At 45.9% G+C, this 18,278-nt stretch overlaps 1 protein-coding gene across 2 annotated transcripts in view; it reads left to right on the top strand.

Moving 5' to 3' along the window:
* Positions 1-18,278, top strand: part of LOC106566791 (semaphorin-3ab) — a 31,340-nt gene that overhangs the window by 11,311 nt on the left and 1,751 nt on the right. Inside the window, exons 6-16 of one of the 2 annotated variants that reach the window (XM_014135181.3) lie at positions 148-267; positions 1,259-1,404; positions 1,521-1,635; positions 8,720-8,792; positions 10,133-10,277; positions 15,841-16,060; positions 16,147-16,235; positions 16,356-16,397; positions 16,931-17,085; positions 17,399-17,460; positions 17,981-18,123. In XM_014135181.3, the coding sequence (XP_013990656.1) occupies positions 148-267; positions 1,259-1,404; positions 1,521-1,635; positions 8,720-8,792; positions 10,133-10,277; positions 15,841-16,060; positions 16,147-16,235; positions 16,356-16,397; positions 16,931-17,085; positions 17,399-17,460; positions 17,981-18,123 (1,310 nt within the window). Of the gene's footprint in view, positions 1-147; positions 268-1,258; positions 1,405-1,520; positions 1,636-8,719; positions 8,793-10,132; positions 10,278-15,840; positions 16,061-16,146; positions 16,236-16,355; positions 16,398-16,927; positions 17,086-17,398; positions 17,461-17,980; positions 18,124-18,278 lie in introns of both variants that reach the window. The other variant, XM_014135180.3, reaches the window with a different exon arrangement.

Genomic DNA, 18,278 nt, shown 5'->3' with positions numbered 1-18,278 from the left:
GTGTGTGAGTAAGTACACACTAATAAAAGGACCTGTTTGCTGTCCTTATAGGTGGATGTTGATGATAATGTGTGTTTATATGTGCTGTTCCATAGGGTAGGCCTATATAGTATGGTGGATAATGTGTTTGTCTGTATTCGTGTACAGATGGCGAGCTGTACGCTGGGATCTCTTCCGACTTCATGAGTCGAGACTCGGCCTTCTTCCGCAACCTGGGCAGTCGTCCTGTGATCCGCACCGAGCAGTACGACTCCACCTGGCTTCAGGGTAAGGAACTTGGTCTCAGCGATCTAGGATTCTGTAGGAACCTCTCTATAGGCTTGATCAAACAATAACAACTAAATCATTTCTCTTCATTCTCTCTTTCCCTCTTACTCATCACAACATTTTCCTTTCATTCTCTGTCATTTGTTTCCTTTCTCTTTCATCTCCCTTTCGATCTTTCTCTCTCATTTGTAAACTCTCCATCTCTTTCTGTCAATTCAATTCAATGTAAGGGCTTTATTGGCATGGTAAACATATGTTAACATTGCCAAAGCAAGTGAAGTAGATAATAAACAAAAGTGAAATAAACAATAAAAATGAACAGTAAACATTACACTCACAGAAGTTCCAAAAGAATAAAGACATTTCAAATGTCATATTATGTTTATATACAGTGTTGTAACGATGTGCAAATAGTGAAAGTACAAAAGGGAAAATAAAGAAACATAAATATGTGTTCTTCACTGGTTGCCCTTTTCTTGTGGCAACAGGTCACAAATCTTGCTGCTGTGATGGCACACTTTGGTATTTCACCCAGTAGATATGGGAGTTTATCAAACTGGGTTTGTTTTTTCGAATTCTTTGTGGATCTGTGTAATCTGAGGGAAATATGTTTATTTAATATGGTCATACATTTGGCAGGAGGTTAGGAAGTGCAGCTCAGTTTCCACCTCATTTTGTGGGCAGTGTGTATATAGCCTGTCTTCTCTTGAGAGCGAGGTCTGCCTACAGCGGCCTTTCTCAATACCAAGGCTATGCTCACTGAGTCTGTACATAGTCAAAGCTTTCCTTAAGTTTGGGTCAGTCACAATGGTCAGGTATTCTGCCACTGTGAACTCTCTGTTTAGGGCCAAATAGCATTCTAGTTTGCTCTGTTTTTTTGTCTCTCTCTCTCCCTCTTTCATTCTGTCTAAATTGCAAACTTTCTCTCCCCCCTCTCTCTCGCTCTCTCTCTCTCTCTCCATCTCTCTCTCTTCCTCTCTCTCTCTGTCAGATGCCCAGTTTGTGAAGGTGGCCTCGATGGCGGAGACTGATAACCCAGAGGATGACAAGGTGTACGTGTTCTTCACTGAGCGGGCTCAGGAGGCAGAGGGGGCTGCTGGGAAGGTGCTGTACTCCCGAGTGGCACGTGTCTGCAAGGTAAGATCTCTACGTGCCGGTGTGTGTCTGCTGGTACTGACGTGTGTGTGTGTTTATATTTGTTCTATCATAGTTGCTGTCTATGTGGATGGTGACATCTGTTGTAATCTGTACAGAATGACATCGGGGGCCAGAGGAGCCTGGTGAACAAGTGGAGCACCTTCCAGAAGGCACGCATAGTCTGCTCCATCCCTGGATCCGACGGGATACAGACTCACTTTGACCAACTACGTGAGTATCAACTATCAACTTTACCTCACTCTTACTTACCAGTGATCACACACATGTCAAACATACAGACAATCATCCTAAAGTACAACAGACATACCATATGTCTTCATTAGTATTCAATCTCAATAAGACCGCAGTGGGGGAGGGAGTGAATGTTGTACAGACTGTACTGGCACTGAAACAGCTATGGAAGTGAAGATTCTATGCTTGGCCAACAGAAGGCCCAGTGTTTGATCATGCAGCCAGCATAACTCCACTCCACCCCGGCTTGTGGTAGTCCACTCTGTTACCACGGTGACCAACAGCCTTGTCCATTTACCCTGCTCTGCCTCTGTAGTACTTCAGCCCTGGTCGCCCAGGCAACTGCTCTGAAGTCTCTTAGTCTCTGTTAGAGAGGATTTAAGAGTCTGGTACTGTCCTTCTGCTGTTTCATCTTCTGTTTTTCATGTGTGTTATGGGGTGATTAGTGTGTGTGTGTGTGTGTGTGTGTGTGTGTGTGTGTGTGTGTGTGGCTATGTTTATGTGTACACTCTGTCATGGCTGGTTATATAGGCCATGGTGTATCAGTAAGTGATGTGATCAGTAGCTGGCCTCGCTGAGAGCGAGACAGAGAGACAGGACCGGTCCCTTATCACATCTACCTTTGTAAAGACAACCAGACTGTAGAATAAACAACCTGAGCTCTACTTCCCCCCCTTCCTTCTCTTTGGGGTTAAACTAAGTCAAACACACACACACACACACACACACACACACACACACACACACACACACACACACACACACACACACACACACACACACACACACACATACACACACACACACACACACACACACACACACACACACACACACACACACACACACACACACACACACACACACACACACACACACACACACACACACTATGACACACACTCCTTCGTGTCCAACCCAACACATCTCAGCCAGGACAGTGAGTAGGAGGATGAACATAAACATCCCCACACAACAACCTGCCCCGGGACACATTGCAGCTGAAAAGATCATCAAAGATCATCAGCCCAAGAATGCCGCCGGTGTTTAGTTTACGCCATGCTCCGTCGGCCAGAAACACTACGAATCCCATGAGCGCCTGGTGTGTCCCCGGGTCCCTCATGGTGGAGGAGTGGACACAGTCTGAGTCAGGTTGTTATCTATGCCGGAACTTCAACAGGAACATTTGAGCTAAACTTGTGTCAGCTTTGACAAGAGCCACTATCCTGGCAGGTCATCTCTGTTTGTACAGGTGAAAGGGATCGTTTACAGTGTTGAGTACTCAACCATCAACGTTTACTGAATACATTAGTTTCTAATCCTACAGTCAGAATAAAGTGGTTCCAACAGTAGTCTTGGATTGAAAGCTTATGAGAGACATGGTTAGCGAAAGTCTTAGAGTATCACAGTTTAGTGGAATTTTTATGGATTTAAATATAGCCCACTGGGCACAGACATCAATTCAACGTCTATTCCACGTTGGTTCAACATAATTTCATTGAAACGACGCGGAAACAATGTTGATTCAACCAATGTGTGCCCAGTGGGAGAAACATGTAAACATTTAAAAGGTGTAATTGTTCAGAATAATATCAACAGAATTCACTGCTATGTTGTTATTGTGTTGTTATTCAGGACTGTCATACCAGGGGTTTGAACCAGTTGAGGTTTGAGGTTTGAACACTTCGGTCCTGAAGCAGAGGACTAAAAGGTCTTGAGTAGTTTGTTTTGGGTTTATACATTTCAGGGATTTAGAGGAAGTTCCTATGTGTGTGAGTGTGGCCAGGGGGTATGCAAGACAGAACCCACATCCTAGTCCCTAGATAGCCCAACTCTGATGAGGGAAGAGGAGTGAGAAGGGGGAGTGAAGAGGAGGGGTGAGGAGTTGAGGAGAAGCGGTCGTTTTTTGGGATAAGGCTGGGAAGGATAGGGGCTGGAGCCTGAGGGGTGCGGGCTAGACAAGGGTATCTCCCTCCAGGAGAAGAGATCCCTTTGATTAGAGGAACTGACACAGGTAGAGCCCTCTGGAAAGAAAAGTAGAGACACAGAGAGAGCGAGAGAGCGAGAGAGAGAGAGAGAGTGAGGAGAAAGTGAAAGACAAAGAAATATAGAGGAAAGAGACTCCCAAAATGGGGATTTGAGAGAGATGATTGTTCAGACAGAGAGAGAGAGAGAGAGAGACAGCCAGCAGTGCCTCCACAGCATGGTGTACCCAAACTCCTCTGCTGGTGTTATGCCCTGGGCTATGCGGCGGCGTGTGCGTGCAGTGGTGTGTGTGTGTGTGCAGTGGTGTGTGTGTGGGAGGTAAGATTAGATTCCCACCAGACTGATCTCATCGAGGCCACCTGAAGCAGCAGGAACGAGAGGAATGTGAGAATAGTTATACGCTTCATTGTGTACCACACCACAACTACAAGCCCACCATACATACTGTCTGTATGCTAGCGTGTGTGTGTTTGTCTGTTTGTGTGTTTGTGCGTGCATGCATTCCTGTGTACGTGTGTGCATGTGTTTGTGTGTCGCATCCAGTATGTCTGTGTGTACAACTGGTTCATGTAACTGTGTATACACAGACTACGTGTGCGTACATTTTATTTTTTATTTTTATTTATTTCACCTTTATTTAACCAGGTAGGCTAGTTGAGAACAAGTTCTCATTTGCAACTGCGACCTGGCCAAGATAAAGCATAGCAGTTCGACACATACAACAACACAGAGTTACACATGGAATAAACAAAACAAACAGTCAATAATACAGTAGAAAAAAGAAAATAAAAAGTCTATATACAGTGAGTGCAAATGAGGTAAGTTAAGGCAATAAATAGGCCATGGTGGCGAAGTAATTACAATATAGCAATTAGACACTGGAATGGTAGATGTGCAGAAGATGAATGTGCAAGTAGAGATACTGGGGTGCAAAGGAGCAAGATAAATAAATAAGTACCGTATGGGGATGAGGTAGGTAGATAGATGGGCTGTTTACAGATGGGCTATGTACAGGTGCAGTGATCTGTAAGCTGCTCTGACAGCTGGTGCTTAAAGCTAGTGAGGGAGATATGGGTCTCCAGCTTCAGAGATTTTTGCAGTTCGTTCCAGTCATTGGCAGCAGAGAACTGGAAGGAAAGGCGGCCAAAGGAGGAATTGGCTTTGGGGATGACCAGTGAGATATACCTGCTGGAGCGGGTGCTATGGGTGGGTGCATCTGTGGTTACCAGTGAGCTGAGATAAGGCGGGTCTTTACCTAGCAGAGACTTGTAGATGACCTGGAGCCAGTGGGTTTGGCGACGAGTATGAAGCGATGGCCAGCCAACAAGAGCGTACAGGTCGCAGTGGTGGGTAGTATATGGGGCTTTGGTGACAAAACAGATGGCACTGTCCAATTTGTTGAGTAGAGTGTTGGAGGCTATTTTATAGATGACATCGCCGAAGTTGAGGATCTGTAGAATGGTCAGTTTTACAAGGGTATGTTTGGCAGCATGAGTGAAGGATGCTTTGTTGCAAAATAGGAAGCCGATTCTAGATTTCAATTTGGATTGGAGATGCTTAATGTGAGTCTGGAAGGAGAGTTTACAGTCTAGCCAGACACCTAGGTATTTGTAGTTGTCCACATATTCTAAGTCAGAACCGTCCAGAGTAGTGATGCTGGACAGGCGGGCAGGTGCGGGCAGTGATCGGTTGAAGAGCATGCATTTAGTTTTGCTTGCATTTAAGAGCAGTTGGAGGCCACGGAAGGAGAGTTGTATGGCATTGAAGCTCGTCTGGAGGTTTGTTAACACAGTGTCCAAAGAAGGGCCAGAAGCATACAGAATGGTGTCGTCTCCATAGACGTTGGATCAGAGAATCACCAGCAGCGAGAGCGACATCATTGATGTATACAGTGAAGAGAGTCAGCCCGAGAATTGAACCCTGTGGCACACCCATAGAGACTGCAAGAGGTCCAGACAACAGGCCCTCCGATTTGACACACTGAGCTCTATCAGAGAAGTAGTTGGTGAACCAGGCGAGGCAATCATTTGAGAAACCAAGGATGTTGAGCCTGCTAATAAGAATGTGGTGATTGACAGAGTCGAAAGCCTTGGCCAGGTCAATGAATATGGCTGCACAGTAATGTCTCTTATAGAGGGCGGTTATGATATCGTTTAGGACCTTGAGCGTGGCTGAGGTGCACTCATGACCAGCTCTGAAACCAGATTGCATAGCGGAGAAGGTACGGTGGGATTCGAAATGGTCGGTAATCTGTTTGTTGACTTGGCTTTCGAAGACCTTAGAAAGGCAGGGTAGGATAGATATAGGTCTGTAGCAATTTGGGTCTAGAGTGTCTCCCCCTTTGAAGAGGGGGATGATCGCGGCAGCTTTCCAATCTTTGGGAATCTCAGATGATACGAAAGAGAGGTTGAACAGGCTAGTAATGGGGGTTGCAACAATTTCTGCAGATACTTTTAAAAAGAGAGGGTCCAGATTGTCTAGCCCAGCTGATTTGTAGGGGTACAGGGGTGCAGTTCTTTAAGAACATCAGCTATCTGGATTTGTGTGAAGGAGAAATGGTGGAGGTTTGGGCGAGTTGCTGTGGGGAGCGCAGGGCTGTTGACCGGGGTAGGGGTAGCCAGGTGGAAAGCATGGCCAGCCGTAGAAAAATGCTTAATTCAATTCTCAATTATAGTGGATTTATCGGTGGTGACAGTGTTTCCTAACCTCAGTGCAGTGGGCAGCTGGGAGGAGGTGCTCTTATTCTCCATGGACTTTACTGTGTCCCAGAACTTTTTTGAGTTTGTGCTACAGGATGCAAATTTCTGCTTGAAAAAGCTAGTCTTAGCTTTCCTAACTGCCTGTGTATATTTGTTCCTAACTTCCCTGAAAAGTCCATATCAATGTCTTGTTTGTGTACATGTTCATGTGTCATATATTTGGTCAGTGGTTGATCTGTGTCATGGGGATGGGAGGGATGGAGGACAGTGTGGGGCCATAGGAGACAGAGAGACAGAGAGGCCTAGCTGCATGGCAGGAGAGGATTGGTCATGGAGGATCAGCTCGTCTTCAGCTCTCACACTGAAATGGCACATTACTGCCTGGGATTCGTTAGGTTGGCCCACTCAGCCGTACCACCATACCAAACAGCATTAGTCACACGCACACAAATAGGAACACACTTGTACACACACACACACACACACACACACACACACACACACACACACACACACACACACACACACACACACACACACACACACACACACACACACACACACACACACACACACACACACACACACACACACACACACTTGCTCGCTCGCATGCTCACACATACATACGCACACATTTCGTATCCGATGATGACTTCCACTACTGCTTGTGGGTTTGCTGCCAACTGTATAATCCGATGCGGGATGCACATTATCTGCCGTTGAGGCCGGTCTCTTCGCCAGGCTACGTTCTGTCCCTTTTTCCTCGGTCAACTGCACTCCTTGATGGCAGAGGCCACGCCAGGTGGAACGGTCTGGAGGGAGGCAGGATTTATCCCACACTTCTTTAGCGATATCTTCAGTTGGTTCTTTAGCCGCCTTTTCTGCCCACCTGAAGAGCAACTGCCCAGTTGTAGCTGTCCGTGCAGCATCTTCTGTGGCAGGCGATCCTCTGGCATCCGGATAGCATGGCCGAGCCATCTAAGCTAGTGGTGTGTGATGGACTCGTCAGTGCTCCTGCAGTTGGTTCTCTGTAGGATCTCTGAGTGCGGAACACGATTCTGCCTGGTCACTTTCAAAATGCGCACCCCACCTCTGGATTATTTTAGTTTATGAGTGTAAACCCATCTGCACTTCTGAGGGTACGGAGAAAGCAACTTCTTGGGCCGTGGGTGGTCTTCAGGGCATCATAAAAGTTGTGCATGTCATATCTGTCCACACAAGCTTGTATTTCTTGTGCTTTGGAGATCCACCAGTCATTTTGTAGATGTCGTAGAGCACTCTGTGCCTCCCTCCACTGCACTTGCAATTGCTTTTGAGGGCTTCAGAAGTGGGGTTGTTAAGTGTGGCTTTATGTACCTTGTCTTTGCTGTGGAGGGTGGATATGTACCTTGTCTATGCTGTGGAGGGTGGATATGTACCTTGTCTATGCTGTGGAGGGTGGATATGTACCTTGTCTATGCTGTGGAGGGTGGATATGTACCTTGTCTATGCTGTGGAGGGTGGATATGTACCTTGTCTATGCTGTGGAGGGTGGATATGTAGCCTTGTCTATACTGTGGAGGGTGGATATGTACCTTGTCTATGCTGTGGAGGGTGGATATGTACCTTGTCTATGCTGTGGAGGGTGGATATGTACCTTGTCTATGCTGTAGAGGGTGGATATGTACCTTGTCTATGCTGTGGAGGGTGGATATGTACCTTGTCTATGCTGTGGAGGGTGGATATGTACCTTGTCTATACTGTGGAGGGTGGATATGTACCTTGTCTATGCTGTGGAGGGTGGATATGTACCTTGTCTATGCTGTGGAGGGTGGATATGTACCTTGTCTATGCTGTGGAGGGTGGATATGTACCTTGTCTATGCTGTGGAGGGTGGATATGTACCTTGTCTATACTGTGGAGGGTGGATATGTACCTTGTCTATGCTGTGGAGGGTGGATATGTACCTTGTCTATGCTGTGGAGGGTGGATATGAACGTGGAGTTTCGTCGAACCAGTTCTGATGTTTCTTGCTGCTGTAGCCGATGGAGTGATGTACTTAAGGAGGACCATTTGTCGTCAATCGAACCCTCGTCATTCAGGAAAGTCTCAATGTTCTCTAGTTTTTCTGCTAGAGAGCGATGTAGGTTGTTATGTGCCTCTGTTTCCTGGAGTCGAGCACAGTTTGATAATTTTTTGGTGGACTTCTTGAGGTGGATGACCATCTGATCTGTCCAGCACTCCGCTTCTCTCATCGCTCGCGTATTGAGAACACACACAGAGAGAATACTCACAACCGTACCACAAACTCAACCCTGTCATGTCACATATTTATAATCAGTTTGACCCAAGTCTCTTACCTAATGCAACATGTATCCCTTCTCTTCTCCTTCCAGAGGACATCTTTATCCTCCATGATGGGAAGGACAAGAAGAACCCCCTGATCTACGGACTCTTTACCACATCCAGGTGATTCAGCCTGTTCGTGTGTGTGTGTGTGTGTGTGTGTGTGTGTGTGTGTGTGTGTGTGTGTGTGTGTGTGTGTGTGTGTGTGTGTGTGAGAGAGAGAGAGAGAGAGAGAGAGAGAGAGAGAGAGAGAGAGAGAGAGAGAGGGAGAGTGAGAGTGAGAGAGAGAGAGAGAGAGAGAGAGAGAAAGACAAAAAGAGAGACAAAGCAAGAGAGAAATGGCTTAAGTTTCAGTTGGGCCACATAGAAATGTCCTTGTTTTTGAATGAAAAACATTTTTTTTGTCCATTAAAATAACAACGAATTGATCAGAAATACAGTGTAGACATTGTCAATGTTGTAAATGACTATTGTAGCTGGAAACGGCTGATTTTTTAATGGAATATCTACATAGGCGTACAGAGGCCCATTATCAGCAACCACCACTCCTGTGTTCCAATGGCACGTTGTGTTAGCTAATCCAAGTTTATAATTTTAAAAGGCTCATTAGAAAACCCTTTTGCAATTATGTTAGCACAGCTGAAAAGTGTTGTTGATTAAAGAAGCAATAAAACTGTCCTTCTTTAGACTAGTCTAGTATCTGGAGCATCAGCATTTGTGGGTTCGATTACAGGTTCAAAATGGCTAGAAAGAAATAACTTTCTTCTGAAACTCGTCAGTCTATTCTTGTTCTGAGAAATGAAGGCTATTCCATGCGAGAAATTGCCAAGAAACTGAAGATCTTGTACAACACTTTGTACTACTCCCTTCACAGAACAGTGCAAACTGGCTCTAAACAGAATAGAAAGAGCAGTGGGAGGCCCTGGTGCACAATTGAGCAAGAGGACAAGGCCAGCATCCTGGAGTCACCTCCTCACTGTTGACGTTGAGACTGGTGTTTTGCGGGTACTATTTAATGAAGCTGCCAGTTGCGGACTTGTGAGGCGTCTGTTTCTCAAACTAGACACTCTAATGTACTTGTCCTCTTGCTCAGTTATGCACCGGGGCCCCCCACTTCTCTTTCTATTCTGATTAGGGCCAGTTTGCGTGATCTTGCGATCTTCAGTTTCTTGGCAATTTCTCTTTTAAATGATAAACTTGGATTAGCTAACACAACGTGCAATTGGAACACAGGAGTGATGGTTGCTGATAATGGGCCTCTGTACGCCTATGTAGATATTCCATTAAAAATCTGCTGTTTCCAGCTACAGTAGTCATTTACAACATTAACAATGTCTACACTGTATTTATGATGAATTTGATGTTATTTTAATGGACAAAAAAATTGCTTTTCTTTCAAAAACAGTTGACAGTTGATTGAAAGGTAATATTGACTGACACACTATCTCCTCTCTTCCCCACAGTGACGTTCTGAATGGTTCGGCGGTGTGTGTGTACCGCATGCAGGACGTGGTAAGGGCCTTCAAGGGAAACTTCTACCACAAGGAGGGACCACAGTACAAGTGGGCCGAGTTCACAGGAAAGGTCCCCTTTCCAAGACCTGGCACAGTAAGTTCTCTACTAATGAGCTGTCATTCCCTGTCCATCATTACTCACCATATTCTGATTCGTTAAGTTACAGTGGCAAGAAAAAGTACAGTTGAAGTCAGAAGTTTACATACACCTTAGCCAAATACATTTAAACTCAGTTTTTCACAATTCCTGACATTTAATCCAAGTAAAAATTCCCTGTCTTAGGTCAGTTAGGATCACCATTTTATTTTAAGAATGTGAAATGTTAGAATAATAGTAGAGAGAATGATTTATTTCAGGTTTTATTTCTTTCATCACATTCCCAGTGGGTCAGAAGTTTACATACACTCAATTAGTATTTGGTAGCATTTTCTTTAAATTGTTTAACTTGTGTCAAACCTTTCGGGTAGCCTTCCACAAGCTTCCCACAATAAGTTGGGTAAATTTTGTCCCATTCCTCCTGACAGAGCTGGTGTAACTGAGTCAGGTTTGTAGGCCTCCTTGCTTGCACACACTTTTTCAGTTCTGCCCACAAATTTTCTATGGGATTGAGGTCAGGGCTTTGTGATGGCCACTCCAATAGCTTGACTTTGTTGTCCTTAAGCTATTTTGCCACAACTTTGGAAGTATGCTTGGGGTCATTGTCCTTTTGGAAGACCCATTTGCGACCAAGCATTAACTTCCTGACTGATGTCTTGAGATGTTGCTTCAATAAATCCACATAATTTTCTTTCCTCATGATGCCATCTATTTTGTGAAGTGCACCAGTCCTTCCTGCAGCAAAGCACCCCCATAACATGATGCTGCCACCCCCGTGCTTCACGGTTGGCATGGTGTTCTTCGGCTTGCAGGCCTCCCCCTTTTTCCTCCAAACATAATGATGGTCATTATGGCCAAACAGTTCTATTTTGTTTCATCAGACCAGAGGATATTTCTCCAAAAAGTACGATCTTTGTCCCCATGTGCAGTTGCAAACCGTAGTCTGGCTCTTTTATGGCGGTTTTGGAGCAGTGGCTTCTTCCTTGCTGAGCGGCCTTTCAGGTTATGTCGATATTGGACTCGTTTTACTGTGGCTATAGATACTTTTGTACCTGTTTCCTCCAGCATCTTCACAAGGTCCTTTGCTGTTGTTCTGGGATTCATTTGCACTTTTCTTACCAAAGTACGTTCATCTCTAGGAGACAGAACGCGTCTCCTTCCTGAGCGGTATGAAGGCTGCGTGGTCCCATGGTGTTTATACTTGCATACTATTGTTTGTACAGATGAACGTGGTACCTTCAGGCATTTGGAAATTGCTCCCAAGGATGAACCAGATTTGTGGAGGTCTACAGTTTGTTTTCTGAGGTCTTGGCTGATTTCTTTTGATTTCCCCATGATGTCAAGCAAAGAGGCACTGAGTTTGAAGGTAGGCCTTGAAATACATCCACAGGTACACCTCCAATTGACTCAAATTATGTCAATTAGCCTATCAGAAGCTTATAAAGCCATGACATCATTTTCTGGAATTTTCCAAGCTGTTTAAAGGCACAGTCAACTTAGTGTTTGTAAACTTCTGAACAACTGGAATTGTGATACAGTGAATTATAAGTGAAATAATCTGTCTGTAAACAATTGTTGGAAAAATTACTTGTGTCATGCACAAAGTAGATTTCCTAACCGACTTGCCAAAACTATAGTACATACAAGAAATGTGTGGAGTGGTTGAAAAACGAGTTTTAATGACTCCAATCTAAGTGTATGTAAACTTTCGACTTCAACTGTATGTGAACCCTTTGGAATTACCTGGATTTCTGCATAAATTGGTCATCAATTTTGATCGAAATTGACAAGTCACAACAATAGACGAACATACTGTGCTTATAACACACAAATTATTGTATTTTTCTTGTCTATATTGAATACATAATTTAAACTTTCACAGTGTAGGTTGGAAAAAGTATGTGAACCCCTAGGCTAATGACTTCTCCGAAAGCTAATTGGAGTCAGGAGTCAGCTAACCTGGAGTCCAATCAATGAGACGAGATTGGAGATGTTGGTTAGAGCTGCCTTCTATAAAAAACACTCACAAAATTTGAGTTTGCTATTCACAAGAAGCATTGCCTGATGTGAACCATGCCTCGCACAAAGGAGATCTCAGAGGACCTAAGATTAAGAATTGTTGACTTGCATAAAGCTGGAAAGGGTTACAAAAGTATCTCTAAAAACCTTGATGTTCATCAATCCACAATAAGACAAATTGTCTATAAATTGAGAAAGTTTAGCACTGTTGCTACTTTCCCTAAGAGTGGCCATCTTAAAAAGATGACTGCAAGAGCACAAGGCAGAATGCACAATGAGGTTAAGAAGAATCCTAGTGTGTTAGCTAAAGACTTACAGAAATCTCTGAAACACGCTAACATCTCTGTTGACGAGTCTACGACACGTAAAACACTAAACAAGAATGGTGTTCATGGGAGGACACCACGGAAGAAGCCACTGCTGTCCAAAACAAAACATTGCTGCAAGTCTGAAGTTTGGATGTTCCACAGTGATACTGGCAAAATATTCTGTGGACAGATGAAACTACAGTTGAGTTGTTGGAAGGAACACACAACACCATGTGTGGAGGAAAAAAGACACAGCACACCAACATCAAAAAGTGTAAAGTATGGTGGAGGGAGCATCATGGTTTGGGGCTCCTTTGCTGCCTCAGGGCCTTGACAGCTTGCTATCATCGACAGAAAAATGAATTCCCAAGTTTATCAAGACATTTTTCAGGAGAATATTAGGCTCTGTCCGCCAATTGAAGCTCAACAGAAATTTGGTGATGCTACAGGACAACGACCCAAAACACAGAAGTAAATCAACAACAGAATGGCTTCAACAGAAGAAAATACGCCTTCTGCAATGGCCCAGTCAGAGTTCTGACCTCAACCCGATTGAGATGCTGTGGCATGACCTCAAGAGAGCAGTTCACACCAGATTCCAAGAATATTGCTGAACTGAAACAGTTTTGTAAAGAGGAATGGTCCAAAATTCCTCCTGATCATTGTGCAGGTCTGATCTGCAACTACAGAAAACGTTTGGTTGAGGTTATTGCTGCTAAAGGAGGGTTAACCAGTTATTGAATCCAAGGTTTCACTTTTTCCACCCTGCACTGTAAATGTTTACACGGTGTCACGTCCTGACCAATGAAAAGGGTCATTTGCCATAGTAGTATGGTCAGGGCATGGCAGGGGGGTTGTTTTGTGTTTTCTTTTGGGGGGGGGGGGGGGTTCTAGGGGAATTTGTTCTAGTTTTCTATTTCTATGTTTCGTTTTCCATGTTTGGCCGAGTATGGTTTCCAATCAGAGGCAGGTGTCTTTCGTTGTCTCTGATTGGAAGCCATACTTAGGCAGCCTGTTTTCCTTTGGGTTTGGTGGGTGGTTACTTTCCGTTTAGTTGTTGCACCTGACGGAACTGTTGAGCGTTTGTTATTTTGTTGTTTGAAGTGCATTCATTAAAATCTAAAGATGAGCACTATACACGATGCGCCTTGGTGTAATCCTTTCGACGCCTGTGACAGAACCACCCACCACAAGAAGACCAAGCAGCGTGGGAGGAAGAGCGGGACCGAGCACTATGGCTCAGAGGAGTGGACCTGGGAGGAGATTCTAGATGGGGCAGGACCCTGGACAAGGTCGGGGGAGTATCGCCGTCCGAAATAGGAGATAGAGGCAGCGAAGGCAGACTGGCGATACTGGGAGGAATGGCTGGGACAGCAAGAGGAGGCTGAGAGGCAGCCCCCCCAAAAATTGTGGGGGGGGTCATACGGGTAGTTTGGCTAGGTCACTTCACTAACTTCTTGGGCGTATAGGAGAGAGCTGTGGAGCAAACCGGAGCCAGTTAAGGAGTCAAGCGCGGAGTTCGACGCGAGATTCCGGAGAGTGGTACTGGCAGAAAGGGCACTGCGGAGCGGGTGTGCAGATGGGCGAGAAATGCATTGCGGTGTGATGCGCACTATCTCGCCCATCCGCACGCACAGTCCAGTACGGGCTCTGCAGCGTTGCCATGCGAGAGTTGGCCGGCAGCCAGGAAGAAGTGCACCGGCTCAACGCATCTGGTCTCCAGTGCGTCTCCTCGGCCCAGTTTATCCTGCGCCTGCTCTACGCATGGCAGCCCTCATTCCCCAGCACAGCCCAGTTCGCCCTGTGCCAGCGTTCCGCCCGTGCCGGGCTACAGTGACCATCCAGCCAAGACGGGCTGTGCCAGCCCTGAGCTCCAGACCTCTGGTGTGCCTCCACGGCCCAGTGTGCCCCGTGCCTGCTCTGCGCACCCAGTCTCCTGTAAGTCTCCCCAGTCCGGGGAGACCGGTTCCAGCTCCACGCAGGAGGCCTCTAGTGACGCTCCTCAGCCCGGAGCCTCCAGCGATGCTCCTCAGCCCGGAGCCTCCAGCGACGCTCCTCAGCCCGGAGCCTCCAGCGGCGGTCTGCAACCCGGAGCCTCCAGAGCCTTCAGCGGCAGTCTGCAGCCCAGGGCCTTCAGCGGTAATGGTCCACAGCCCAGAGTCTTCAGCGACGGTCCGCAGCCCAGAGTCTTCAGCGACGGTCCGCAGCCCAGAGTCTTCAGCGACGGTCCACAGCCCGGATCCTCCAGCGGTGGTCGGCAGTGCAGAACGGGGGCTACGCCCGGAGCCGGAGCCACCTCCGTAGCTGGAGGATTGGCGGAAGGGGCCTAGACGGTGGCCACCCTCCCTTCCCTCCCTTTAGGTTTGGGGTTGTTTTTGTGGGTTTTTGTTTGGGGTGCAGTCAGGGTTTGCACCTTCGGGGGGGGGGGGGGGGGGGGGGGGGTACTGTCACGTCCTGACCAGTGAAAAGGGTCATTTGCCATAGTAGTATGGTCAGGGCGTGGCAGGGGGGTTGTTTTGTGGGTTTTTATTTTGGTTCTAGGGGAATTTGTTCTAATTTTCTATTTCTATGTTTCGTTTTCCATGTTTGGCCAAGTATGGTTTCCAATCAGAGGCAGGTGTCTTTCGTTGTCTCTGATTGGAAACCATACTTAGGCAGCGTGTTTTCCTTTGGGTTTGGTGGGTGGTTACTTTCCGTTTAGTTGTTGCACCTGACGGAACTGTTGAGCGTTTGTTATTTTGTTGTTTGAAGTGCATTCATTAAAATCTAAAGATGAGCACTATACACGATGCGCCTTGGTCTAATCCTTTCGACGCCTGTGACACACAGTGTGTTCAATAAAGATATGAAAACGTATAATTGTTTGTGTGTTATTAGTTTAAGCAGACTGTGTTTGTCTATTTGTTGTAACCTAGATGAAGTTCAGATCAACTTTTATGACCAATTTATTCAGAAATGCAGGCATTTCCAAAGGGTTCACATACTTTTTCTTGCCACTGTATACTGAATGTAGCCGAAGAAGAGGCTCTCTACCAGTCAAAATTAAGGAATACAAGCACTATCTTTGACCCAACTCAAGCTCAACAACAATTCTAGTCCAAAGGCACAACTTTTTACAACTCTTCTCAACCTTAACTTGATCCCAACTTTAACCATGTTTTGCCCAACTCTTTCCATGTCATTGAATGCTTGATGCCAATGCAGCTCTCTGTACCTCTCTCCTCTCGCTTCAGTGTCCCAGCAGTACATACGGCAGCTACAGCTCCACCCGGCAGTACCCTGATGACGTCATCTTCTTCAGCCGTACCCACCCTCTGCTGCAGGAAGCAGTGCTTCCGCAGGGAGGGCGCCCTCTGTTCGTCAGGGTGGGAGTGCACTACAAATTCAGCCGACTGCTCGTGGACCGGGTAGAGGCAGTGGACGGACAGTATGACGTCCTGTTCATCGGCACAGGTGTGGGGATAGGTTTTGTGTATGTGTGCGTGCGCGTGAGTGTGTGTTTGAGGACAGTACAAGCAGGAGTGCCCTCTGTGTTGCAGACTCAGGCCAGGTGCTGAAGTCTATCCCCCTCCCTAAAGAACACGGTGTCACACAGGAGGTCACCCTGGAGCAGCTGCAGGTCTTCCAGGTACAAGTTCGTTGTATCCTTACTTTGACAAATCTGTAGTTTTAGATAATTTTTTGACATATCTGTAGTTTCTTCTGTTCTCTGGTTTACCCTAACACCTTTTCCCCTCTCCCACCACAGCACAAGTCACCTGTGACTACCATGACACTTTCCAAGAAAAAGGTAAGAATGATGCACATATACCCTCCCCCCAAAACACACACAAAGCTCCCCATCTTATATCTCCAAGAAGAGCTTAATCACTGGTTGCTATGGTAACTACAGAGCGATGAGGAATCCCACTGGGCACAGATGTCAATCCAACGTCTATTCCATGTTAGTTCAAAGTAATTTCATTGAAATGACATGGAAACAACTTTGATTTAACCAGTTTGTGTCCAGTGGGCTGGCGCACATTGAGATGGTGAATCTACATCAACACACGTAAACATGCTCTGTAGCAGTCAGTCTCAGTCGTGTGTGAATTTGGAAAGTGTGAATCAGCGAAGGCATAATTCCTGAAATAACTGAGGGTTGTGGCATCTGCTCTCTAAGCCATTTTATAATGATGTGTTTTTCTTCTCTGTTTTCTTGTGTGTGTGTGTGTGTGTGTGTGTGTGTGTGTGTGTGTGTGTGTGTGTGTGTGTGTGTGTGTGTGTGTGTGTGTGTGTGTGTGTGTGTGTGTGTGTGTGTGTGTGTGTGGGGGACTACAGCAGTGGCTGTTTGTGGGTTCTGCGGAGGGTGTGGCCCAGTTGGCTCTGTTCCAGTGTGAGCTGTACGGCCAGGCCTGCACTGAATGCTGCCTGGCCAGAGATCCCTACTGCACCTGGGACGGACACGCCTGCAGCCCCTTCATGCCCATTGCACGCAGGTGGACACGCTCAGCTCACACTCAACCCAGACTTATAATCCAACACTTACACTGTATATCTAGCTAGCACTTCACACAGTTACAGTATAGAACTACAGGAGAAACTAAACATGAATAAACATGCTGTTAAAATAGAGAGGGAAATAAAGCTGTAAGTTTAAGTCTATGACATGCCAGCTCACTCTCATATACCCAGTACCCACTCATCCAATACATGTCTATGTAGCTATAGGCCTGCCCTACTCATAAATGCTCACATTTAGTGCATACTCTTATCTAACATTATGTATTTTTTGGTTTCCTCTCACCGAAGGAGGAACGCTCGTCAGGTTGGTGATGAGGAGGACCCTCTGACACAATGTGTCAGACAGGGAGGTGAGCAGAGACTGTCACAAGCCACACCCCCACAGACATACAGTATCATTTACATTACATTTACATTTAAGTCATTTAGCAGACGCTCTTATCCAGAGCGACTTACAAATTGGTGCATTCACCTTATGATATCCAGTGGAACAACCACTTTACAATCGTGCATCTATATCTTTTAAGGGGGGGGGGGGGGGGGGGGGTAGAAGGATTACTTTATCCTATCCTAGGTATTGAAGCTGGTTGAGAGAATGCCTGTCACAAAGGCAAAGGGTGGCTACTTTGAAGATTCTCAAATATAAAATATACATTGATTTGTTTAACACTTTTTTTGGTTACTTCATGATTCCATATGTTTTATTTCATAGTTTTGATGTCTTCACTATTGTTCTACAATGTAGAAAATAGTAAAAATAAAGAAAAACCCTTGAATGAGTAGGTGTTCAAACTTTTGACTGGTAATGTATACTAGCTTGGGTTTCTATATAGAGCAGACCTTGTGACATTTTTCTCTGTCTCTGTTCAGCTGGTCTGCAGGTGAAAGCAGAGCAGAGGATGATGATGGTTGCTGAGGGTAACAGCACCTATCTGGAGTGCATTCCCAAATCCAGACATGCAGCCGTCACCTGGTACATACAGGCAGGAGAGAACAGCGCTGAGCTGCATCAGGTACATACTGACACACAGGCAGTTACACGCACACACACACACACACACACACACACACACACACACACACACACACACACACACACACACACACACACACACACACACACAGACAAAAACACAAATAAAAACACACACGCTGGCCTACACACTCA

This window comes from Salmo salar, chromosome 13 (assembly GCF_965601325.2).
Source record: "Salmo salar chromosome 13, fSalSal1, whole genome shotgun sequence".
In the NCBI taxonomy this organism is placed as follows: Eukaryota; Metazoa; Chordata; class Actinopteri; order Salmoniformes; family Salmonidae; genus Salmo; species Salmo salar.
This window is presented reverse-complemented; position numbering and strand designations above follow the sequence as displayed.